Source organism: Vitis vinifera, chromosome 13, assembly GCF_030704535.1.
Source record: "Vitis vinifera cultivar Pinot Noir 40024 chromosome 13, ASM3070453v1".
NCBI lineage: Eukaryota > Viridiplantae > Streptophyta > Magnoliopsida > Vitales > Vitaceae > Vitis > Vitis vinifera.
In genome coordinates, this window is record NC_081817.1 from 22,502,455 (window position 1) to 22,528,646 (window position 26,192).

Consider the following 26,192-nt stretch of genomic DNA (forward strand, 5'->3'; position numbering starts at 1 on the left):
CATCAATTGCAATTGAAGTGTAGGGTTATACATTCTAACAGTCAGTCAGAGAAGAGTCTACTCTGCTTCTCAACATTGAAGTAGAAACTCAACCCAAATCATTTCACCAAATAGTCTTAACAAGCAGAGGGAGACCAAAATCCTTGGGAAGTGCCTTCTAGCATCAAAACCCAGACCAAAATTTTCACCCACAAAATCCCACCAAAACTCCCATACACCCAAATTCCCAAATCAAACACTTGGTGATCCATTGGATCAAAGATGCTCTGTGATTTACAGAACCAAGCAGAGAATGGAGCAAGAAATATCAAAGAAAAGAAAAAACAAATTTGACAGTTCAAGTAAACATGATTGAACCAGGCACCCCCTAAGTCTATAAAAAAAACTCTAGAAATTAGAAATCGAAATTTTTTTTCTAAATGTTGTGGAAGGTTTGATTGATTCGATTTGAGAGAATCACTTGTTGCTCTATAAGTAGCCAATGAATGAGTCTTTAGCTTTACAAAGCAGATAAAAGCGTCGAGCTTAAAGAATGAAATTCAAGGATAAAATAGTAATTTTAAATTATTTTATATTAACTCATGGGATAAATGAATCAAAATATCATATACTTGTGAAAAATTCAAATCCCACTTATAAATGAAATTTGATTTTTAGCGGAATCATGTTTTATTTCATTCCTACTTATAAAAGATTCATCCAAACATGAGAATGAAGGAGAGAACGAATAAAATGTCCATTCCCACTCCCCATTCTCATGGACCAAACACTCTTTAAAAGATTTGAAAAGATCCTCTTTTTAAATTCTCAATTTAAAATTCTTTTCCAAATTAATTTTATTATTTAAACCTTAGTTTAAAATTCCTTTCCAAATCATTTTTGTCATTTGCAAATATTTTTCCATTTAAATTCTCAATTTAAAATTATTTCCAAATTAATTTTATTTCTAAGTTTCATAAACCCACTCTATGCCTCTCACATCATTATCCTCAAATATCTCAACCATACTTATCTATTTAATTCGGACTTGATTTTACACTAACTTTGAATCTTCAAAAAAGTGTAGATTGCATAAATGTACGCAGAGTCTTAAACCCGAATGGATGGAACAAAATTATCAACTTAATTTGAGTACCCTAATGCACTAACAAAAAGAGTTTCATAATGTATGTTACTCTATGATACTAGATAGAAAGTACCTATGATTCTGAATTTTCTACTTGACATCTGAAGCTAATAATAATGAACATAAATATATGAATATTATTGCAAATAACATTTCTAGGGGAAAGAGGCAAAGGCCAAAGGCAGAGTCTGTGACTGTACGAGGACTTATGTGCAGCATACATGATACAAAGTTTCACTGGATACACAGAAATCTGAAACTACAACACCATTGATTTGAAAAATAAAACATAAAGATGACAAAGACCATACAGAGACCCAGCATTCACAATGTTGGGCTCCATAAGTTACTTTAGAAGGTAGATTTTCCAGAAGATGTCAAGCTTTGACTTCACTCTCTTGGACGTGCCAGCCAGAGAGAACTCAGAGCACGGAGTCGGGAGAAGTAGTCATGTATAGCAAGGAGCGCACGAGCTGACTGGCGGGTTGTCAGTATGCGGTGCATCTGTTGTAGCGTTTGTTGTCGTAGATTGTCAGCCTGGAATTAGTAGTGCAATGAAAAACAAACTTTTTAAGAGATTATAGATACCAAAGAACAGGGATTTGTATGTGCAAAAGGGTTTTTTACAACACTCTAGACTATTATGCATGATTCCCAGTCCTCCAAAATCTGTAGCCATTGCCAAACGCTAATTTGGAGCTTGAATCAAGATGACACTAGTGCTGAATCACATCTGTGTTACATGGGCTCAATCCCTATAGGAAGCCCTTGGACCAAAATGAATTGAAATTTTGTAAGATGAAATATCCAATGAGTAAAATTTCTTGGAAGGAACTACAAAATTGTTCTCTCTCTACCTGCATTGGAAACAATGCGTATGTAGAAAACCTATTCCATACCCAAATCATGATTACTTACCTTGAAGTGTACATCTAGCATAGAACTACATTAACATTGATGGGTTGCAAGATATACGGTTCTAAAAGTTTTGCATCTTTGTCCATCTGAAAATGTAGAACATTTTAAATTTGATGTAGTTTTAAATAGTTTTGGAACTCCCTTTCCCTTGTGACCACAAGATGATGGTTGTGAAAGCCAAACCTAACAGCCTAAAACCAGTTCCACAATAGATCCATTTCCTAACTTTCTGGTTGATCATAAACAGACCATAATATGATCAAGATTTTATTCTTATTGTCAGGAAAGAAAATCAAAACTTTAGAAGGAATACCTGACGAATAAACCCCTCAAGAGTCCCCAGCTTTCCCATGGCCATGGCCATTTGACCCATATAGTTTGCCACATTTCCAGATGAACCAGAAGAGCCAAGAGAACCACTGGACAGAGTCTCAGCCAGGGACTGCTGCAATGCTTCCATTCCTTGTGATAATGCATCCTCTGCCTGTTGGGAGGACTGTTGCAAGTTTCCGATGCCCAACAGTTGCTGTTCGGTCAGAGGCTCCAACTGATTCACAAGCAGCTGCAAACCATAACCATTCATCTCAGTAAGCAAAAGAAGAAAATTACATAGAATCAAAACTTCACAAATAATAAACATAATTTTAAAATAAATTACCGACTAGAGAAGTGATGGGGAAAAGCCTTTTAAAGTTTATTCAAGGAAGAAAGGGAAGACCTAAGTAAACTTTAAGTAGGATTAATATTAATTAGAATTGAATTGAAATTGGTATTTGTTGGAGTCTAATTAGGATTAGCTAGTTGAGTTATAATATAATTAAAATTTGAGTCATGATAGGTTATTAGAGTCCTAGTAGACTTTGGATCTTATAATTAGAATTAGAATCATAATAGGTTATTAAAATCCTAGTAGACTTTGGATTTCTTAGAGAAACTTATAAATAGGCTCATCAATGTAAATCAAAGGGATGAATTGATATGAATAATATTATATTTTCTTTCATTGCAAGGTTGCAACCCTCAATTGTGAGACTCCCTTGATTTTCTTCTAGGTGAGACTCCTATAAGGCCTTAGTGAGACTCTAAGGTTTTCCATCTTTTCTTCATTGTTTCTTCTTTCAATCTATTTCTTATCTTATAATTTTCTCTACCATAAAATTTATTCTTTGTTCCTCTCCTTACACCCTAAAAAATAAAACCCTAGTCCACCTACCCTTGAGTGTAGGCAACCATCCTAGGGTTGTCCTACATCAATTTGGTATCAGTGCCAAAGTTCTTGGCTTGAAGGCATATGCAATTAAGGAGCGGAGCAACTAATGCAAGCATTAGTTCCAAAAAAACTTCTAGCAATCAAGATGCCGCTACAATACGCTTGGAGGAAATTTCAGCCACACAACAATCCCATCAAGATGCTATAATAAAACTAGATAGCAAACTTGATGAGATCATGAAGTTATTAGAAAAGAGTAAAGAAAAACAACCAATTGAAGAGGAGATTGCAAGTCATCAATTTAGACAATCGCCAAGTCGATCACGCGAAGAACAAGATAATTTTATGATGGGGAATCAAAGAAGGGCCAAGCTTTTTGAGCTAGATGATGATGTGACAAAAAATGTATGTCTTGAAGTTGCTGAATTTTATGGAAAACTAAATCCAACAGCTTTTCTTGATTGGATTATGTCAATGGAAGATTACTTTGATTGGTATGCAACGCCCGAAAATAGAAAAGTTCGTTTTGTGAAGGCAAAGTTGAAAGGAGCAACACGTCTATGGGGCATAATATTGAGAATCAAGTTCATAGAATTGGCCAACCACCTATTGACACACGGGACGAGATGAAGTTGAAGATGAAGGAGCACTTTCTCCCAACTGATTATGAACAACTTATGTATACAAAATTGTTTTCCCTTAAACAAGGTACCAAGTCTGTTGAAGAATATACAGAAGAATTTCATGAATTGAGCATTCGAAATCAAGTGTGGGAAAGTGATGCTCAACTTGCAGCCTGCTACAAAGCTGGACTTCGAATGAAGATTCAACTTGAGATGATAGCTGCACACACTTATACCGTAGATGATGTTTATCAACTAGCCCTCAAAAAACTTCTTTTGTATGTAATTTATGGGGTTGGGCCAAATTGTACATTGGAGAGGAGCCGTTCCCCCTTATAGGCTTCTTGGAGTGGTTAGCCTCCATTTAGGGGTTGGTGTGTTTTGTTCTTTTTTGTTTGGGAGGCCTTAGTCGCCTCGTATACTCCTTGTATGCTTTGCGGCTCTTTTGCCTCCTGATTAATATATTCTGCATTTGCTTATAAAAAAAAAAAAAAAAAAAAAAAAACTAACCCTCAAAATAGAAGGCGGCCTCAAATTTCGGGTTTCCAGGCGTCTAAGTTCACAAGCTGGGAGCACTTTCTCCAATAGGACAACAAGCAAACCTTTAAGCACATCAAACTTCAAAACTTAATGGTGGGGGCAACACTCAACAAACTTCGAATGTGGCTCATAAGAATGGTAATAAGGGTAAAACTTCAATGAGTATTGGAGATAGAAAAGTCTACGCGACTCCTTTATGCTTTAAGTGTGGTGGGCATGGTCATTATGCTGTTGTGTGCCCAACCAAAGGTTTACACTTTTGTGTTGAAGAACCAGAATCTGAATTGGATAGTTACCCAAAGGAAGAAGAAACTTACGATGAAGATGAAGTTAGTGAAGAATGTGACTACTATGAAGGTATGACGGAAGGACATAGTCTTGTAGTACAACCTTTATTAGTTGTCCCAAAGGTAAAAGGAGAAGAAGATTGGCGACGTACTAGCATTTTCTAGACACGTATTTCTTGCTAAGGGAGATTATGCACCATGATCATTGATGGAGGTAGCATTTTGAATATAGCTTCGCAAGAACTTGTTGAGAAGCTAAACCTTAAAACAAAGAAACATCCAAATCCATTCAGAGTATCATGGGTTAATGACACCTCTATCCTGGTAAGTTTTCGCTGCTTAGTAACATTCCTTTGGTAAGGACTTTGAAGAGTCTGTATGGTGTAAGGTCTTACCCATAAAAGTAAGTCATATTTTACTTGGAAGACCTTGGCTCTTTGATAGAAGAGCTCAACATGACGGTTATGAAAATACATATGCTCTCATACACAACAGACGTAAGAAGATCCTTCGTCCAATAAAAGAAGTCCCTCCAATTAAGAAGTCAAGGGAGAAGGCACAACCAAAAAAGGTACTTACTATGTGTCAATTTGAAAATGAGAGCAAGGAAACTAAAGTTATTTTTGCTTTAATGGCTCGAAAAGTGGAAGAATTTAAAGAACAAGATAAGGAATATCCAGCAAATGTACATAAAATCCTTGGTGACTTTTCTGACTTGTGGCCTGCAGAGTTACCTAATCAACTCCCTCCTTTGCGTGACGTACAACATGCCATTGATTTGATTCCCGATGCATCATTACCAAATTTACCAGCCTAAAGAATGAATCTAACAGAGCATGTTGAATTGAAAAGGCAAGTTGATGAATTACTTACTAAAGGCTTTATTCGTGAAAGTCTAAGTCCTTGCGGAGTTCCTGTCCTACTAACACCAAAGAAGGATGGATCATGGCGGATGTGTGTGGATAGTCGTGCAATCAACAAAATCACAATCAAGTATCGATTTCCAATTCCAAGACTTGATAACAGGCTAGATATGATGGTTGGATCAGTAATCTTCTCAAAGATTGATCTAAGAAGTGGATATCTTCAAATACATATTAGACCAAGGGATGAATGGAAGACATCTTTCAAAACTAAGGATGGATTATATGAGTGGTTAGTCATGCCGTTTGGACTAACCAATGCTCCAAGTACCTTCATCCGAGTTATGCTGCAGGTATTGAAACCTTTTATTGGACGGTTTGTTCTTGTCTATTTTGATGATATTTTTATCTATAGTCGATCTTGTGAAGATCATGAGGAACACTCATAGTTTTGAAAGGCGCGCCTTAGCGCGCAAGGCGCTCGCCTCCAGCAAGGCGCGAGGTGGTCGCCCGAGTCGCCTCCGACGGCCCGACCTGGTACGCGCTCTCCTTCTCCTTCTCCTTCTCCTTCTCCTTCTTCTTCTTCTTCTTCCTCCTCCATTCGAGATGCAAAGACGCGGCCAGCCCTAATTTTTTTTTTTTTTTTCTGGGCCCAAAACGACGCCGTTTTGGACCCTGTTCTTTAAAAAAAAAAAACTCCTTCCATCCAGCCCCCTTTTCTGCTCTTTCTCAACCCGAGACCACTGCCATTATTTGCCCTAGCCTCTTCCGTGCTGGAGAAGTGAAGAAGAAGAAGAAAAAGAAGAAGAAAAATAGGGAGAAAATAGGAGAAAAATAAAGGGGAAATAGATTTGGATTTGTTTTTATGTTTGGAGTTCTTTATTTTTATGTTTTTTGTTATTTAAATTGAAGTTTTTGATGATATTTCATGATTTATGTGTTTAGGATAAATAAATGATTGTTAAATTTGATTATATTATATAAAAATATATACGTAAATTAGGGTGCGCCTCACTTCACTAAAGCCCACGCCTTAGATGCACCTTGCGCCTTAGGCTCCAGGACTACTTTGCGCCTTGGTGCACCTTGAGCCTTTTAAAACTATGGGAACACTTGAAGCAAGTAATGCGCACTCTTAGGGCTGAAAAATTTTACATTAATTTGAAAAAATACACTTTCTTGAGCCCTAGTGTTGTATTTCTTGGTTTTGTTGTGTCTTCTAAGGGTGTTGAAACAGATGCAAAGAAGATCAAAGCTATTGTTGATTGGTCAGTACCAACAAATATCCATGAGGTGCGAAGCTTCCATGGAATGACTACATTCTATCAATGATTTATTCGAAATTTCAGCTCTATTATGGCCCCAATTACTGAATGCATGAAACCTGGTTTATTTATTTGAACCAAGGCGGCCAACAAGGCATTTGAAGAAATCAAATCTAAGATGGTGAACCCTCCTATCCTACGTCTATCAGACTTTGAGAAAGTATTTGAGGTGGCTTGTGATACTTCCCATGTGGGAATTGAAGCAATTCTTAGCCAAGAGGGACATCCTGTGGCTTTCTTTAGTGAGAAGCTCAATGGGGCAAAGAAAAAATACTGCACATGATCATGAATTCTATGCGGTGGTGCAAGCAATTAGGCATTGGTAACATTATCTCAGTTACAAGGAATTTGTTTTGTACTCTAATCATGAAGCCTTGCGATATCTTAATTCTCAAAAGAAGCTTAACTCTCGACATGCAAAATGGAGTAGTTTTCTTCAACTGTTTACCTTTAATTTAAAGCATTGTGCAGGAATTGAAAATAAAGTAGCCGATGCCCTTAGTAGGAAGGCCCTTCTCTTAGTAAACATGTCAACCACTACAATTGGATTTGAAGAATTAAAGCATTGTTATGACAATGATGCTGATTTTGGATATGTTTATTCCTCTCTTTTGAGTGGTTCAAAAGCAACACGTATTGATTTCCAGATTTTAAAAAGTACTTGTTTTATAAAAATCATTTATGCTCATCAAGGACTTCCCTACGTGATCATGTCATATGGGAACTTCATGGAGGCAGAATGGGTGGACATTTTGGACGAGATAAGACCATTACTTTGGTGGAAGATCGCTTCTTTTGGCCTAGTTTAAAAAAGGATGTTTAGAAAGTTATCAAACAATGTCAAGCATGTCAAGTAGGAAAAGGTTCAAAGCAAAATACAGGGTTATATACATTATTACCAATTCCATCCAAACCTTGGGAAGACTTGAGCAGGGATTTTGTACTTGGATTACCAAGGACACAATGGGGCTTTGATTCTATATTTGTTGTGGTTGACAGATATTCCAAAATGGCACATTTTATTCCATGCAAGAAGGCTTCGGATGCTTCTGATGTTGTTGCCTTGTTCTTTAAAGAAGTAGTCCGATTGCATGGATTACCATAATCCATTGTTTCTTATTGCGATGTCAAGTTTATGAGCTATTTTTGGAAAACCTTGTGGGCCAAGCTAGGTACTCAATTAAATTTTTCAAGTTCTTTTCATCCTCAAACTGATGGACAAACAGAAGTTGTCAATCGCAACCTTGGTAATCTTTTGAGATGCATTGTGAGAGATCAATTAAGAAATTGGGACAATGTCTTACCACAAGCCGAATTTGCGTTCAACAGCTCCACTAATCATACTACTGGGTACTCACCTTTTGAAGTGGCATATGGGCTCAAACCTAAGCAACCTATTGATCTTATACCATTGCCTACTTTTGTCCACACCAACCAAGATGGTGATGCATTTGCATGTCATATATGAGATATACATGAAAAGGTACGAGAAAAAATCAAAATCAGTAATGAGAACTATAAAGAGGCAACAGATGCACATCGAAGATATATTCAGTTTCAAGAAGATGATCTAGTGATGGTTTGTCTACGACCAAAAAGATTTCATCTGAGCACATATCAAAAGCTTCAAGCTAAGAAAGCGGGTCCATTTTAGGTACTAAAGTCGTTGGGTGAGAATGCTTATGTGTTAGAGCTCTCTTCAAACTTGCATTTTAGTCCAATATTTAATGTGGAAGATTTGTATATCTACCATGGCCATCACAACGATGTAAGTGAAGAGTTGGATCTTCAATTACCACCTACTCTTAGCCCACGTCCTGAGATCGAGTATGTTCTTGATGATCAACTTGTGTCTACTCGACAAGGTGGATATAAAATTTTTTGGTGAAATGGAGAGGCAAACCACACACTGAAAATACATGGATTACGACAACGGATTTTCAAAAGCTTAACCCCGATCTCTATGAATTGTATCAAGCATCTAACTCATCGGAGCCAAGTTCTTTCAAGCCAGGGAGAATTGATGGAGGAAAGTTTTTTAAAGTTTATTCAAGGAAGAAAAGGAAGACCTAAGTAAACTTTAAGTAGGATTAATATGAATTAGAATTGAATTGAGATTGGTATTTGTTGGAGTCTAACTAGGATTAACTAGTTGAATTATAATATAATTAAAATTTGAGTCATGATAGGTTATTAGAATCCTAGTAGACTTTGGATCTTATAATTAGAATTAGAATCATAACAGGTTATTAGAGTCCTAGTAGACTTTAGATTTCTTAGAGAAACCTATAAATAGGTTAATCAATGTAAATCAAAGGGATGAATTGATATGAATAATATTATATTTTCTTTCATTGCAAGGTTGCAACCCTCAATGGTGAGACTCCATTGATTTTCTTCTAGGTGAGACTCCTAGAAGGCCTTAGTGAGACTAAGGTTTTCCATCTGTTCTTCATTGTTTCTTCTTTCTTTCTATTTCTTATCTTATAATTTTCTCTACCATAAAATTTATTCTTTGTTCCTCTCCTTACACCCTAAAAAATAAAACCCTAGTCCACCTACCCTTGAGTGTAGGCAACCATCCTAGGGTTGTCCTACATCAAGAAGTTTTAGAATTTGAAAAAGAGAAATAAAACTGCATGAAAGGTACTAAATGCTGCATTAATATCAGAAAAAGGCGGGAAAAAAGAGAAAAAAAAAATGTCTGTTTCGCTACAAGGCAACGTTTGCAGCCAGAGACACAAATAAGAACAACTAAAGATATTATAAGAACTATATAAAAAATAGTAATTACAATTTAAGAAAATGAGCAAAGACCTCCTACAATGTTTTCAAACAGAGACTAGTTGAAAATAGTTCAACTGCCAATCAGACAATTATCATATTAAAAGAATTAAAACATAGAAAACCGATAAATACAGAACATTCAATAAAAATTCAAGTTGTTTTCTGTTGAATGTGTGTTTTCAGATATATTTTGCTGGTCATAATTTACACAAAGTATGAGTTAGTTCCAACACACTCATTCCAAAACCAACAAATAGAAGCTGTTGGTGGGCCTGGGGAGTTCAAACTTCTAATCAAGTCAGGTTTCAGAACACTGCCACCATATTCATGACAATTACTTGATGGATATTCTGGAGAGTGCACCAAAATGGAAAGGATTCAAGAGCTGAATAAAGCAAGCAGAAGAGAAGAAAGTCCAGCAATTCATTCAGGAACAGAAAAATAAGCTCTCAAATTCTCAATTCTGCTACATACCACAAGCCTATCCATTCAGTTTTATACTTCTATTTTTGATGTCACATTTATGAGGCACTATCCCATGGAAGTCATCCTGGACAATCCTAAGCATGCCCCCAATAAGCACCTAATTAACAGGTTGTTACAATTCAAACTAGATAGAAAGCACAAAACTCCAAATAAAATTAATAGCATCTACTGGGTGGTGATAAACTGAAAAGAAATGGATATGGAGATGAAGTCTTCCTATTATTTGTCAGGGTGAGGGTCTGAATACCCCAACAGAAGGAAACCATCAAAATGGTAAAAGGGTCATACCTTTAGGAGTTCAGATGAACGGAAACCACCAAGCCACAAAAAACACCTCTCTGCAGGTGTTTTCCACATGCCTGATAATAAATGGAAAACATCAGCCTTGGCTGCAACGCCCTTCAGCCTGAATATGTCATCATAGTGTGCCATGATATTATCAACAATAACACGAAGTTCAGCATCGCTTGCATGAGAATTGACCGCTGATCTCAGTTCGTTGATTTGTCGGTTCTGCTCTTCCAGCCACCTAGCATATTCTACATCAAATGCCATGGCCCCTGACAGAAGATGCAATGAAGAAGATAATTTTCCTTATAAGACTTGACAACAACTAATTTAAAGCACATGGATATGTTTTATTATACGCTTCTCTATGTATGGGAGTGTGTGCAAACTCACACATATATGCATGCATACAAGTATAAACATAAGGAATCAATTTTTAGGTTTTCTACAAATCATGTCATTTACCTCCAATCAACTTCAGTAGTGGTCAAGGTTACATAGAAATTATAGTAACCCTACCAATCTTAAATGCATTCCACATGGTATGAAACATAATATGTTTCTGAATTGGCAGGATATTTTGGCTATCAAAAAGTTTTTGCCCATTATTATTATCTATGCAATGGTTATAAACTCAACGAGGAAAAACAAATAGCAAGATCCATATTAATATTTACACATTACCTCCTTTGCTCAAACAAAGGAGTGAAAACTTATTAATAATAATTATCAATTTGCATCTCTCCACTCATTTGTATTTTGCATTTTTCATTTTAAATGATCAAAATTTACATTAAGAATTAATTTGTTACACCTTTTTTCACACTCATGAATTGTGTGATGTCTTCTAGTATTCAGGATGATACCTTTAGGAAAGTCATTGCCCACTACAATGTAAATAGGGCCATTAATTAAAATTTTATCTGAGATATAATCCCAGCACCACCAACAAAAAATAGGAAATAGAAGTTGCTCAAACTGGGTTAAATTCTCTCTTCCATCAACGGTAAAACGTTAGAACCTAAGCCAAACCAGGATCAGTAAACTTGCATTCAAGCATTCAATTTTTCTGTAAGAAATGCAGGGTAGAAGAACAAGGGAGTACCATTTCCACTCATTGAATGGGCTTGATCTCCTGAGCTTGAAATAAAAATACCCTACAGGACATAAAGCATGGTAAATTACAAGCTACTTACACCTCACAAAGACAATGATTTTGTGTAAACCAACAGAATAAACAAGGCAATGGGTAAACCAAGAAATGACCAAAGCCAACCTGCTGTCGCGCTCGCTGGAGCTCCTGCTCTAGTTGGGTCAGCTTCATCCGGCTACTTTCTAGCTGTTGGACATATGCCTAATGGAAAAACAAGAACAGATGCAACCGAGTAAAGTCAGTTCATACAACATAAGCATTTATGCAAGCAAGAAGTACTAAAAAAATGGCAAAACAAGAAAGATGACGCATGAATATGTGTGAACGTTAACTAAGAGCAGTTATAGCACATAAAATGAAATGTGCTGAGAAAAAAAAAATTATTAAGCAAAAGAACAAAAAATGAAAAATGAAAAAAAAAAAAGGTCTTTTGAGGCCTGGATCAGGTAACAGTTGGCATGGGGTTGGGAGGTTCAAGGTTCAATTCTATGTACCCAACAAAAATAAAATAAATAAATTACATAGAAAAAAGGAAAAGGGGCTCATTAAACAAGTAATACCAGGAATCCTATTTTGCAGCCTATGTTTCCAGGCTATAGGAATGATACAGTGGCTGGCCCGAGACAACATGAGGTGATAAGGTGCGTTTGCAATTCAACTAAACCGGGAACAAGCCATAAGCATAGGCCTCAAAGAGAGAGCCCAGAAACAGCACATGTAGTATTGAGTCTCCAAATGGAGCTTAACAATGGAAAATTGGTCTCTGGGAGGAGTATAATATTTGAATACATCACATTTGATACAAGGAGATAGCCTCTCAGTTGTCTGCTCCCTGTGGTCACTTAAACCTCATCCTTCTGCTATTTTTGACATGTAATAAGAACAAAAATTTTGCATTATTAACCCAACTACCCTTGGAAGGTAAAATTCAACTTAGAGGTGATTTCAAGAAGTTTAAATGTATTTCTTCACAAGCACATAAGAGATATAAGAAAATGTCAGAAGAGGTGCTGCCTATCTACAAAGAAACCAAAAACCAAAGAAAAAAAAAAAGATAATCAAAACAAGACCAAAAAAGAAAGCTACAGGAGACTGAAAATAAATCAAGGCCTTTCCAGACATTGAGACCTAAGAAAGCTAAGAAAAAAATTTAAGAACATATTCTTTCAATTTCACTCACAAACCTCCAACCCTTCAAGTCCCACTATTATGCTATCCCTATAGACAAGAAGCTAAATTGATGGAGTCATCGTCCACAATTCATTTCTCTTTTTCTTGATAAACCTCTCCAGTCAACACTCCCTTCTACAAACATGGCAACTCAGGCCACATCCCAAAAAGTGAAAATGCAAAAAACAATAGCATCCAAAATACAGTGTACTGAACCTGAAAATGTTTTGCAGACTCTTCCTTTCGCACAGCAAGCTACATCAGTCCATGAAACCAACCTCTTTTCTCAGCTTCTTGATATGTAAGATTTCCCCCCAAGTGCAGACAAAGGCTATAAATTTTGGGGGAGTCCCTACTTTTCAGGTGCAATAATGTGGGGTTATGCCTCTTCTAAGTAACTAAAACTCAATGAACCTAAAAATCTTTTGGACTTGCCAAGCCACAGTAAAATGAACCTGAAAATGTTAGCAGACTCCTCTCTTTTGGACAAGCTACACCAGTACACATGAAACAACACTCTTCTTTCAGTTTCTCCATTATCCTCTCCTAAGCTGCAGAACAATGCTTTTGACTTGTAGGTGGATCCACACTTCTGCCTGCAAACCATGTAGGTGAGCTCCCTTCAAATGGGGCTAAGACTTGAACAGAAAAATAACTGCTCAGACTTACTTTTGACAATAAACTATTCTCCCTATTCCTTAAAGAAGGCAAATTGATGAAGACTAAGAATGTAGTCACCACCTTCAATTATCAGTCATGAATATTCCTAATAAAACCAAGGCCTTGTTTGTTTTTTCATCTAAAGTCTTAATAGACTTTAGATGTTATGGTTAAGTCTTGTTTTCTAATATACTGTCTGAATACCAAAAAAAGAAAATTTTTAACTTTTATCTAAAATATGAAGTCTAAATGACAGTTTTGGATTGATCTCTATTCAAATTTCAGATAACCTCAGACCTATTTAGACTTCAGATAAAAAAAACAAAGCCACCTAAGACTTGCCCAAACCCGACCATCATTACCACCACCCAACCTCTGAACTCTAGCATTCTACCATAAGAGCATCCCCATTTACTGTCGATCTTTGAAACGAAGATCTTCACATAATCGTCAATCTAAAACTTAACTATTTGACCATATCCAACTGTACAGTTGAGTTTGACAAAGTCCAACCAACCATCCCAATGACTTTCCACAAACCCCTACCACACTAGCCATACTCCCTCCACCAACCATAATCTTCCCAATACTTGCAGCAACAACTTTCCACAATCTATTTCTCTCCTTCAAACTTCCTAAAGCCAGTTGCCTAATGGAGTTGTATTCAAATGATAAATGATCACTTTAAAATCGATGGACAAAGATAGCTTCTTAGTTTGTCTCCTCCCTGTGGTTACTTTAGACTTCATCCCTTTAAGCTTCTTCTTTGCATTTAATAAAAGTTGTGTTATTAAACCAACTATTCTTACAAGGTAAATTCAACCTAGATGCAATCTCAAGAGTTCCAATTTTTTTTTGAGCAAGCAGGATGCATTGGGAAAAACAAATCACAACAAAATAAGATGCATTAGAGAAAACCAAAATGACAGTGGCTTGTGTATACAGGATATATTCCAGCAACACAAGGGAGAAGAAAAAGAAAAAGAAACCCCACCCCCCCCCCCCCCCCCCCCCCACCCCCAAAAAAAAAAAAAAGGGAAAAACAAAACAAAGCAAGAACACATTAAAAAAAAAAAGAAGTCTATCAAAATAAAGACACAAAAGAAAAAGAAAGAAAAAAGAAGACAAACAGACCATTGATTAAATCCAAGAATGCCAAGCGCCCCCTCTTCTAAAGGATTTGCCAATCAATCAGACCAAGATTTAACAACATATTCCTTCAAGTTCAGGTCAGAAACCTCTACCACTTCTGAAGTTCTACTATTACTCCATCTACACCTTCAAGCACCTAAACATGAGAGAGACATCTTCACCCCTCTCCTCTTCATAATAAACCTGACCCTCCAGCTAACCAACAATTTTGAACAACCTCCGCAGAACCAAGACTACCCTTAAAAAGAGAAAACAGAAGAAAAGAAGGCTGCCAAGAAGATGGCTCTTCCCTTTTGCACATGATACACCAATTAACAAGAGACTGACCCCTTATTTTCATCTGATTGGCGGTGAAGATCCTCTTAAACAGTGGATCAACTGAACAAAGTCACTTTAGAAAAGACATAATCTCAGCTTGGAAAGTGGAGATTCCCCCAAAAGTTAGAGCCTTGAAAACAACAGAAAATCACCATCCTAGCTACTTTCCACTAAAAACAATCCGACCAACAACTTAAAGATGGCACATTGACAAGGAAGCTCCAATTCCAAGCCACAGTAATTCCTAATCATAATAGGATTCAACTGCACCTCACCCTCCTCTGAACACTGGTAGTCTGTCATTGAAGCATCCCTACAGAGATTACTAAATAGATCTACATAGTTATCTTTTAAGGGAAAACATTAACCCAAAACTTAACTCTTCCCATTTCCAACTTTACAGCTGAGGGGCTTCGTAAATGGTGAGTCAAGCAAACAACTACTGATGACTTTCTATAAGTCCCTGCCATATGAGTCCCTACACTCTCTCAAACTAGCCCATAACACTTGCCTTCACAATCCGCTCCTCTTGAAGTAAATACAACCAAGTGAACAAAAATGCAAAAAAAACCTGTACAGATTAAAAATAGGACAAAAAGTACAACACTCCTCAACTTAGGGCAATAAAAAAGAAATCACCTATAAGAGACACAAGCTGACCAAATCCTTGCTTGGCTAAGTGACCTACAACAAAATACTGAGCAAGAAGTCCAAAAGAGAAAAAGTTTCGTCCCTCCAGATACCATTTGGTAAATCCATACATCATACTTCCACTTTTCTATTTCCTTTTCAGCTAACCAGAAAACAACAATTGCTGAATTCCACTGCTCCAGAAAACAAATCAATCAAGGCCCAATCTAGGGGAAAGTTTGAGGAAGAAGAGGGTTGGAGGTCAAATGTGGTGAGAGATTCCTACAAGGTTGGGGTTTGGAAAGTGATTCAGAAGTCATGGGATTTTTTTAAAACATTGGTATCTTTTGCAGTGGATAGTGGGAGTAGGATGAAGTTTTGGAAAGATAGGTGGTGCAATGAGGAGAGCCCTAATGTGGGACTTTTCCATCCTTGTTTGTCTTATCTGTTTTGAAAGAGGCATGGGTAGATGACTTTTGGAGCAGAGGGGGGAAGGAGGAAATTGAAACTTTCATTTTGTCAGGAATCTGAATGATTGAGAATTAGTTGACATGGAGCGGCTCCTTCACAAACTCCAAGGATAGACTATGAAGAGGAAGGAGGAGGATAGAGTGGTTTGGAAGGGTGATAGCAAAGGGGTTTTCTTTATAAGAGGGTTTTATTCTCTTTTAGAGAGAGGTTCGTGCCACCCCTTTCCCTTTAGATTATTTGGAACTCGTGGATTCCTACAAAGGTGAGTTTCTTCACTTAGAAGGCTTGCTGGGGTAAGATCTTAACTTTGAATCAACTTCAAAGAAGAGGGTGGACCTTGGTCAACAGGCATGCCTTGTGCAAGGAGGAATCAGAGTCCATTGATCATACTCCCCTACATTGTGATAAAGTGAGAATTTTATGGCAGTTGGTGTTCTCCATTTTTGGTATTCAATGGGTTATCCCTCAGTCAATTAGGGAGACTCTTCCTGGGTGCCACAACTCTTTCATTGGTAGAAGGTGTGTTAAGGTATGGAGGCTGCTCCTTTATCTATATTTTGGACCATCTAGAAGGAAAGAAATTGAAGATGTTTTGAAAATGAGTTGTCAGATCCAAGACCAAAAAACATCTATCTTAACAATTTTTCTATGTTTGGTTAAAGTGCACATAGGCGGAGGCTATTTGCCTTTGGTGGACTTTATAGATTGGTTGGGTCTTCGTTGAGGGAGGGAGTATTTTTGTGTCCTTTCTTTTCTGCTTCTTTTTTTAGTGTTCATTGTATGCAGTTCGTGTACTTTCAAGCGCTTTTTGAGTTTATATAATACACTCTCTTATTCATAAAAAAAAATAAAAAATAAAATGCTCTTAATCAAACAAAGAGATATCATCTCTTCCATAAGGCTGACCTTTTCTTCAAACATTCAATCACTATATTCTAAGTTGATCTAGCATTGAGTGGCAAAACTAGCAGATATGTAGACAGCAAATGGCCAAACAAGCATCCCAAAGCTGAGGCCAAAGACTGAACATCCTCTACCTGCCCCTACCCTTCTATAATCTCTAAACCACAAACTACCTTGATCAACAAAAGTATACACTTGACCGAAGGCAATTGTTCCTTTACTAAGGGATCATGTGAAGATAAGAAAATTTTGCATGTGTCAGTAGATGTAAAGCAAGCAAGAGGAAAGGGAAATTATGATTAAACTTAAGGAGCAGACAAGTGAAAAATAATCCAAAGCCCATTGACTTTATGCTGGTGCCTTTATCAATTGAAGATTGTTTTGTCTTTGTTAGACAATCAATTTTCCTAAAAGCTTAAGCTTATAAGATTTAGGCTCACAATGTATGTCATACACTCTTAACACCCTTCCTCACGTGTGACCCCATACCCACATATGGAGACGCACATAGGCACACAGACCTGAAGACAAACAGACCACAAACAGCATTGTTAGGGCTTTAAAAAGTGGGGACCTAATAAAATGGGGAAATAAACATGCGGTGAGGTTCCAACACATGACCTCCCACCAAACGAGACTCTAATACCATGTTAGGCAACCAATTTTCCTAAAGGTTAAGCTTGTACGATTTAGGCCCACGATGTATATCATATACTCCAACAGTCTTAAAATGTTAAAATCGAGATCTGGGAAACCTATTAAAGATGATGCAACAGTGCAACTTACATTAAATGATATTAGCAGTTAGAATAGCCTGATCCTCGGCATTTTTCATATGCCATCTGCTAATTGAAGTTACTGCTTTTTTCCATGTAATATTCTCTACTAAAATTCAGAAATTTTCACTTGTGAACTGACCAAATAGCTGATTTAAATTAGCAAGAAAGAATACAATTAAACAACAAAATACATACTTTCTTTCTCAATCGGCTTTTTCGTGCAGCTTCACGATTTTGAGCAAGCCTACGAAGAGTCTGTGAAATACAAACAAACAAAAGATCATCAAATGTTACTGCATTCAGTTGAGATGATATACACGCAATTAGTTTGATCTATATGACCTTCTGATCATTTTTATCCTTTGATCTGTCGCTGGAATCAGAAGCCATATTGGAAGCAGGTTGACCCCTTTCAAACTGAATATCAGAAGTAAATGTCAGTTTTTGATATCAACTTTTATTATTAACCCAAATTTTTTAATAAGAAAATAAATGAAGCATGCCTCAACATGAACAAGAGAATAAATGAATATGCAAATTGAAAATAACTGAGAGATATGAACAAGTCTTGATAGATATACCATGCAAAACATAACTCAATTAATGCAGTGCAGGATGTAAGATGTTGAGAGAGAGAGAGAGATCACCCTCTGAACTTTATCATCTGTATCCACGTCTGTCGAGATATCAGTCCTAGGACTGGCATCTGCCATTGCAGACTCTCCCCAGTTCTCTACACTACCACTAGATATAGAAACCAGGTTTGATTGTTGACCCTTTTGCAATGGCAACCTCTGAGACTCCACCCGGGCAGCAGATGGATTTATATCAAATGAATTTTGTGACTTTTGGCAAATTAAAAAGACAAAACATAACCATAGGCAATTAGTCTAGGGCCAAAAAAACCCCAATAAAATGATTCCATAAATAACAGAAATAGAAACCTTACAACTTGAAACCACCAAAAAAAAAAAAATGGAACTCTACCTTATCAAAAGTGACACTATGGAGGGGATCAGAAGTAACTGCTCGACCACTTGGTTTTGTCGAATTGAATGCAGTGCCTTCATTATGGAAACAGTACAAAAGAAATCATATGAGGTTCCAAAATGGGGAAAAAAATGCTGGAATGAACAAGGTCACTCAATCATTTAATTTAAAATCTGTGGTGAAAAACATTAGAAGTTTCTTATAGCTTTTCTGATAAAAAAAGAAAAGAAAAACATTAGAAGGAGAATTTTATTAAATAACTAAGAAATTAGTTTCTAATCATGCTAGGAGACAACAAATTGGACAACTTTAAAATTAGAAACAACATTAGTTTAAATTTCACATAAAAGAAGTTTCCTAATCCTATTAGGAAAGGAGATCAATTTTTTTGAGGATGGTATTACTTGTCTTCTATGACAATAACTTGTTCAGGCTATCAACTCATGAAATTTTGGGTCTCAAATCTTCAGTTAGTTGGCCATGTATCATTATGGAAAAATCTTATTTGAAACAGACAAAAATAGAGTTTTTCTTTGTTTTTTTTAGTTATCATATTAATTTCTTCATTATGTACAGAAATTTTGGTTTTTTTGGAAGTTCAGTTGGTTCAGAAATAACTGAAGTTTGAAAGGAGGCTATTAAAACACCCATAAAGGGAAAAGTGTGTGCTAATTTTCATCAAACACTCAGTTAATAACATGAGATGGTCTATATCTGCTACCAGAGAACCATATTGCATTCCAGAATTTGTTCTAGAACTTAACACCTAGAAAGAAGTATATATACAAATGCACATCTTGGATGCGGAAAAAATTGAGTAAAGATATTTTCCATCATATCAATAAATGCAGTCAGTTGTCTTGGGAAAATCAGAAGCCTAAGAATATATTATTGTTTTATAAATTTGCCAAAATCCCATGTGCAAAATATGGGAAATTCAGGAAAATTGAAAAGGTCCATTTAAATGATTTTAAAATTAAAAAAGGTACAATAGGTCAACATTCATAAAAATTCAGCCAAAAATTCACAAATCAAAAGATATTATCCAAATTTTACTTCTAAGAGAGGATCCTAAAAAATATATATTTGGGGGTATTGTTTTTCTATCACCCTCATAGCCCACCATGTATTAAAATCATTTCTATGTACATGAAATCATTAACCTTTTAGACTTTCAAAGAAAAAGAAGAAAAGACAAACAAACAGCATGACAAAGACTAGAGAGGACAGACACACTGAAACTTTCTTCATGGAGGGGAGATGTGCCTCATCAATCAGATTTTTTATCTTAGCTACTTGGCTGAATACCAGGTAGAAAAGAAAAGATAACACGAAGGGGAGGCAAAGGCACCATTGCAGGGTCATAGCAGTTTTCTAAATTAGGCACCTAGTACTTCCTTGATACAAGTAGAGGCTCCATGCTATGCTTCAAACTCCCCAAAAAATAAGATAAAAACTAGTTTTCTTCCAATTTAAATAGGTAAAATAGAAGTAAAGAAAAGTATGATTAAGATATTAAAACTAGTTTTCTTCCGATCTAAAGATAACATGAATGGGAGGAAAAGGAACCATGCAGAATGAAAGTAGTCTTCTAAATTAGGTACCTAGTCCCTTTCTTGATACAAGTAGGGGCCCCATGCTATGCTTTAAACTCCTCAAAAAAGAAGATGAAAACCAGTTTTCTTCCAATTTAAATAGGCAAAATAGAAGTAAAGAAAAGCACTACTAAGATGTTATTAAAACAATTCGAATAAGCCCATCAAATGATGGAACACAAAACACATGTATCATTGCTTTAATCTCTTATTGAGTTGGATTACTGAATACTCACTTCCACTCAGGTCCACAGCATCCTCTAAATGAAACCCAATGGATTGCTCAAGTGTCCCAAAGTCAGAAACTCGATAAGAATGGATGGAGTTCCCCTCTGTACAACTGAAATCGGTACTTCACGAGATGATAAGTCATACAAATTTCAGTTATACAAAAATAAGAAAAAGGCACCAAATCTTCATACTACTCATCTAAGAGAGAGAAAGCAGTACTAAGGACTAACAACAGAAATGCCCTTGGTTGGAACAAGGAGTAAGTTAACCTAGATAATATAGAATAGTGTTAGCCAACCTATATAATATAGAATAGTGATAAGCCAAATGAGAAAACAATGGAAAACTCCATTTTCACACAAAGAATTCCATCTCTATTTCCACACACAAAGAATGTAGTAGACACAGGGGAAAGTTCATACATTCTACTTAATTTATGCTTTATGGAAAGAATTTTATGGAAAATTTTCAGAAAGATCACTGAACCTCAAATTAAACAAAATACATAGCAGATGAGGAAGGTTTCTTGAAAAAAATTTATGAAGTCTTATTCAAATATTTGACATAGAATATCCATAATTACTTTCAGTGACAGTTTTTCACTATAAAATGTCCAAAAGAAAAGAGCAATCCAATCTCAAAAAATATGGAAACATGAAGAGAGAAAATTAATGAGAAACTTCTTAAAAAATAAAATAAGATCAAGAAACATATTTGAAACTAAAATAGAAATTATAGCTGAAAGAATGAAGAAATGCACAAGAAATTTTTGCAAAGTCTTCCAAACATTTCCTGAATCCTTTCCCCAAGCTTTAATGGCATTTGCAAAATTGCTCCCATGAAAATTCCAAAAAGTTTTGTCCTACTTAAGAAATGGAACAGAGTTTTCCGTCCTTTATCGGGTTTCCAGTAACTACAGTTTGGGCTACCAAAATTTCCAATTTCAGCACCAAAACAAGCCAAATAGACACAATGAATTGAAAGATGGCCTAATTATTATTATTATTATTATTGACAAAAAACAACAGAATAGTATATTAAGGTAAAAAAAGGACCTAATTAGGAGGTTGCGACAACATGCAGGATTCAGATGAATCCTATTTCTGGGGGATTACCATCTTATATCTTCTTCTCTTCTTCTTTTACTTGGGTAAGAAAGCAAACGATTTTATTAAAAAGAATCAGAAACAACGGGTGCATCCAACACAAAGTATACAAGAAGAACCCGAAAAAGGGAAAATTAATAAGCCCACTCCCTTTCTTTTCAGGAACAACCAAAACTATCAAGGAAATTAAAAAATTACCTCCTCCCTTCAGTTGGAGCCTCAATCATCCACATGAATAATGATATCAAGATTCATTAGTTTCAACCCAGTAATTTCAATGTCAAATGTTCTTCTATTCACACGGCCAAACAAAGTGGCATTGTCCTCGTGAACTTCCCATGCCAACTCACTAGCACCCCCATGTATCAAAAAGGGCACTCACAACTCCAAAAGGTGCAAATTCAAGGACAAAAGGCATTGGTCACCAGGAAATTTACTACGTAGTGATTAGAAGTCCACCGGCCCCTTTTGCACGTCAACACCAATTTGGGAGAACTCTCCTACTGCTCATAAGCTGATCAATAGACAGAATCTTCTCTCCTGCTGACATCTAAATGAAAAAAGCCACTTTTGAAGTAGCCACGGTTAATCCAAACTCCTTTTCCTGAAAGTTTTCCCTCTTCATTGTCCATCAACATCATGAAAAAGTTATTTAACCATGTATCTTCCATATCTTGTCTGTTTACACCAAACCACATGCACTCTCTCTCACTTTACCTCTGCCTCATTTACATTATGCAAACAGAAGTTCACTTTTAGTTCCCAATCATGGAAACTCCTTGTGAATCTCAGGTTCCAATTGCCAACTCTTCCAACGACCTAAGGTACTCACCACCATAGCCTCTTTATTTTTCACATTCATGAACAAATTTGAGAACCTGACCTTGAAAAGAACCTGTTCACACTAGATATCATACCAAAACTACCCCCTCAGTACATCTTCCAATCTTCCCACCCTCTCCCAACTTCCTTCCACAATCACAATTGATCTCCATTTCCACCAATCTCCAATATTCTTCTTTCTCCTCATTTCTACGTGCCACCCCATCTGCCAAAGGGCCCTTTTCTCCCCCTATCCCATTATTCTATTCTTTCTAACACCCTGCTTTTCTCATGATCACACTCCTGTACCATTCATTTTTCTATATCTTCACAAAGTCCCCTAAAATCATCTGATTTGAGCACATGTATTCAAACCTAAAAGGACCTTTCCCTTTCTTCAACCACGCAAGATGGGTGTGTGATCCAACATTGATCCAGGGAGAATGCAGCCAATTATAACAAAATATTAAAAATGAGAAAAACCTGGATGTCAAGGGCATCTCTTGACTAATTGTGCAAGTAAAAGCTCCTTCCAGCTGTAAACCATTAGCCTATAACATTTTATAAAGTCTGTAAATCTGGTCACAATTGGGATTCTCTTTTGATAAGCAAACAACACAACAGTGCCTAACCCCACTCTTCTCATATTTTCCTCACAACACACTAAAGGTTCACCTGGTAACCCCTTCTGACTTCTAGATCCTCCTAAAACTTCCTTCTCTCTTGCATCCACCAGCCCATGTACCTCAGAAAAGATCCAAATATAACCACCCTCAACATTTCTGAACCAACATGAAACCAAACATAGACCCACCATGGCTTCCAATTTCTCCATGTTTGCTCCTACACTGCCAAACAAGCCATCTCACCCTAAAGTTCTCATCACTTCCACTAACAAATTGCACACCAGACCTAATGTAACGCCCTTCGTGACACCATAACTAAATCTTGCTCCAAACATAACATATTTCCACAAAAAACGATATCTTTTTGGCTTTAACATATTCACTTCAGTTAAAATTTTGAATTTTGAGTACATATATGTTTCATGTGCACAAATATTCTCTCAAAAAACCATTGGTCTAGCAAGTTGAAGTGTTGAACTGTGACAATCATTAGCTGTTACAAACATGATACTATCATACAACGCAATAAATAATTAATATAACCAAATCTTTCCACCACACATGACATATTTCCATCAAAACTGATACCTTTTTGCTTAAACACATTCACTTCAGTCAAAAATTTGAATCTTGGGTCCATATATGTTTCACATGAACATTGTACTCCAAAAAAAATTTAATCTTGTACCCTCTAGTAGACAATTGTCATTCTAGCAAGTTGAACTGTGATAATAATTAGTTGTAGATGCATTCCATTATCAAATCACATAATAATGATTAATATAACTGAACTTCAGGCCAAGGTTGAGTACCCAGCCAATCTCAACTTTAGTTCCAAAGTCCGAGACTAAACTCGGTTCTGCCCAGCTAGGCATGGCACATGCTACATCCAGCACAATTTCAGGGCAAAGGACCAAATACTGACTCAACAAACCATATTAGCAGCCCTAGTTTTAAATTAATCAGTTGAACAAAATTTATAATTTTTTCTATTTATATTATTTTGCAACCAAAGTATGGATGTCTATTCTAAAAATATGATCAAGCTAGTCTAATAAATCACCTGTGGTGCCCAAACACATAGATACATAAATAATTTATCACTTTCTAAAAATACTAATCACTCAAATAATTAAATGACTTCACCTTACTACAAACACAAAAAGATCAAAAGACAGTTTTAAACTCCTGGTCCAAACAATGAATTCTAAGGTCAACACTTAACAATGTGCTTCACCCCAAACCATCACAATCCAAAATTTTCTAGGCTGATAAAAATACATCTATCAAACTTCTGATTCTGTTTTTAATCAAATTCAAATATTGGAAATACCAATGGTATAACCCTTGGGAGAAGCTTGGAAAAGACAAGTGAAACCTATGATTGGGTGTAATGGACAACAAATTTAGTTCCTGCTAATGGAAATTATTGAGGATCTTCATTTCTATGTTTCCCGAAGATTCTAACACTGTCTCATGTTATATATGCTTGACAAAGTAATAGCACCGCTCTGAGCTATAACCAACTTATTATAACCCCCAGGTAGTCATGTTACTAACCAACCATGAATCAACATTACATTTCACCAGCCATTCAAAAACTGACTCAATGATGGAACTACTCGAGCAGGATCTTACCAATTATTTTCTAATACACTGAAATATGAATAAAACTTATAATTTGACAGTCAACCACGAAGAAATCATTCAGATGTAAGCTAGACTGTGGCGTAAGAATTCATTATGTACTTCCATTCAGTGGCAACTATTTCACCAATGAGCTACACAGATGTGGAGAAAGGTTGTTCTATGAAAGAAGAAAAAGGTAAAAAATAAGAAAAATATGCAGCAGAGAATCGTTCATACAAAAATAATGCTATAACACAATTAACAGATTAAAGCTAAAGGCAGGCATTTACAGTGCATTCGAAACAGGTAATTGAGGATCGAAGCTCGGCATCCCGCTGGCTGCTTCCTTTTCATCGTCTGCACCAGCCCTCACTGCTATACTCCCCATGAATCACCATCATCACCTCCTTGGTTCCTCAGAAAACCCTAAACCCAGAAGAAAAACCTAGGGAAAAAAAAAAACAAAACAGCGAGCTTTACCTCAGATATATTACAAAAATAAATAAATAAATAAAGGGAAAAATGGCAAATGATAAAATACTCAACTCTAAAAATCCCTAATTTAAAATTGAAGACCTAATTCACTGGAAGCAGCATTTACTTCAACGGATTCTCTTCATGAGAAAAAAAAAAAAAAAAAAGAATTCCGACAGCGACTGAACTAGACAAACACCTCATCATCTACACGACCACCACTAACCATACCCAGAAGCCTAAATCGATGAAGAACACTGAAAAGAAAAAATAAATAAATAAAAATAAAAATAAAAGCCCAAGAATAAGTAACAATAGAAGCTATAGAAGATCAAACTCTGGAAACTAACACCAACCCGACAATATCCTAGAAGCAAAAGCCAAAGTAAAACCACGGAAGAACCCTAATTGCAGAAGCTCCTGAAGATAATCACCGTTTAGCCCATAAAAGCACAAATTTTAACATCAACCTAACAATTTCCAGAAGGCCAAATCAACATAGACACAGAAAAAACTAACCACAGAAGCCCTTGAAGATCAAGTTCACAAATTTGGGTCAAAAGACCAGAAGCTTTACACCAAAAGCCCAAATCAACATGAGTAAGACAGTGCCATAGAAAACCTAAACTACAGAAGCTCACAAGGATCAGACTCACCTATTTTGACAACAACCCAACAGTACCCAGAAGCCAAAATAAGATAAAACCACTAAAAAAACTCGAATTTCAGTGTTTAGAACACCCAAATCGCCTACTCAGAATCTCGGACTCACTGTAAAATTTCCTCACAAAATGATTATTTACTCATCAAAAGCAAAGTTTCAACCCAACCCACCTGAGATTATGATGATTTTGTTACTTTTGAGTGTTGAATTGTGAGTAAGAGAGAGAGTGACATATGGATCACTACAATCTCTAGGTGTCCCTTCTTGAGAAACCTTCCTCCTTGGTTTTGTTTTTTTACCTGTCAAAAACAAATAAAAAAATCTTCCACTTTCCAAGAACCTGTAATTTTTTATATTTTTGTATGC

General features: G+C 36.3%; 1 protein-coding gene across 11 annotated transcripts; it reads right to left on the reverse strand.

The window, feature by feature from the left end:
* Window positions 1-1,234: 1,234 nt before the first annotated feature.
* LOC100242879 (transcription factor TGA2.2) lies at window positions 1,235-26,192 on the reverse strand. Of its 11 annotated transcripts, none has more exons than XM_059741552.1 (14): window positions 25,682-25,990; window positions 25,519-25,582; window positions 25,235-25,419; window positions 24,979-25,133; window positions 20,511-20,614; window positions 18,677-18,753; window positions 18,337-18,534; window positions 18,032-18,106; window positions 17,885-17,944; window positions 11,730-11,807; window positions 11,559-11,610; window positions 10,454-10,725; window positions 2,358-2,606; window positions 1,235-1,663 (listed from the first exon to the last, which is right to left on the reverse strand). In XM_059741552.1, exons 4-14 carry the CDS (start codon window positions 25,074-25,076, stop codon window positions 1,517-1,519), a joined length of 1,410 nt encoding a protein of 469 aa, XP_059597535.1. In that variant the 5' UTR covers window positions 25,077-25,133; window positions 25,235-25,419; window positions 25,519-25,582; window positions 25,682-25,990; the 3' UTR covers window positions 1,235-1,516. The 11 variants fall into 11 exon arrangements, with proteins under 11 accessions (XP_059597535.1, XP_010659089.1, XP_059597539.1 ...); XM_010660787.3 differs by having other exon boundaries at window positions 20,511-20,626; window positions 25,682-25,812; XM_059741556.1 differs by having other exon boundaries at window positions 25,519-26,004.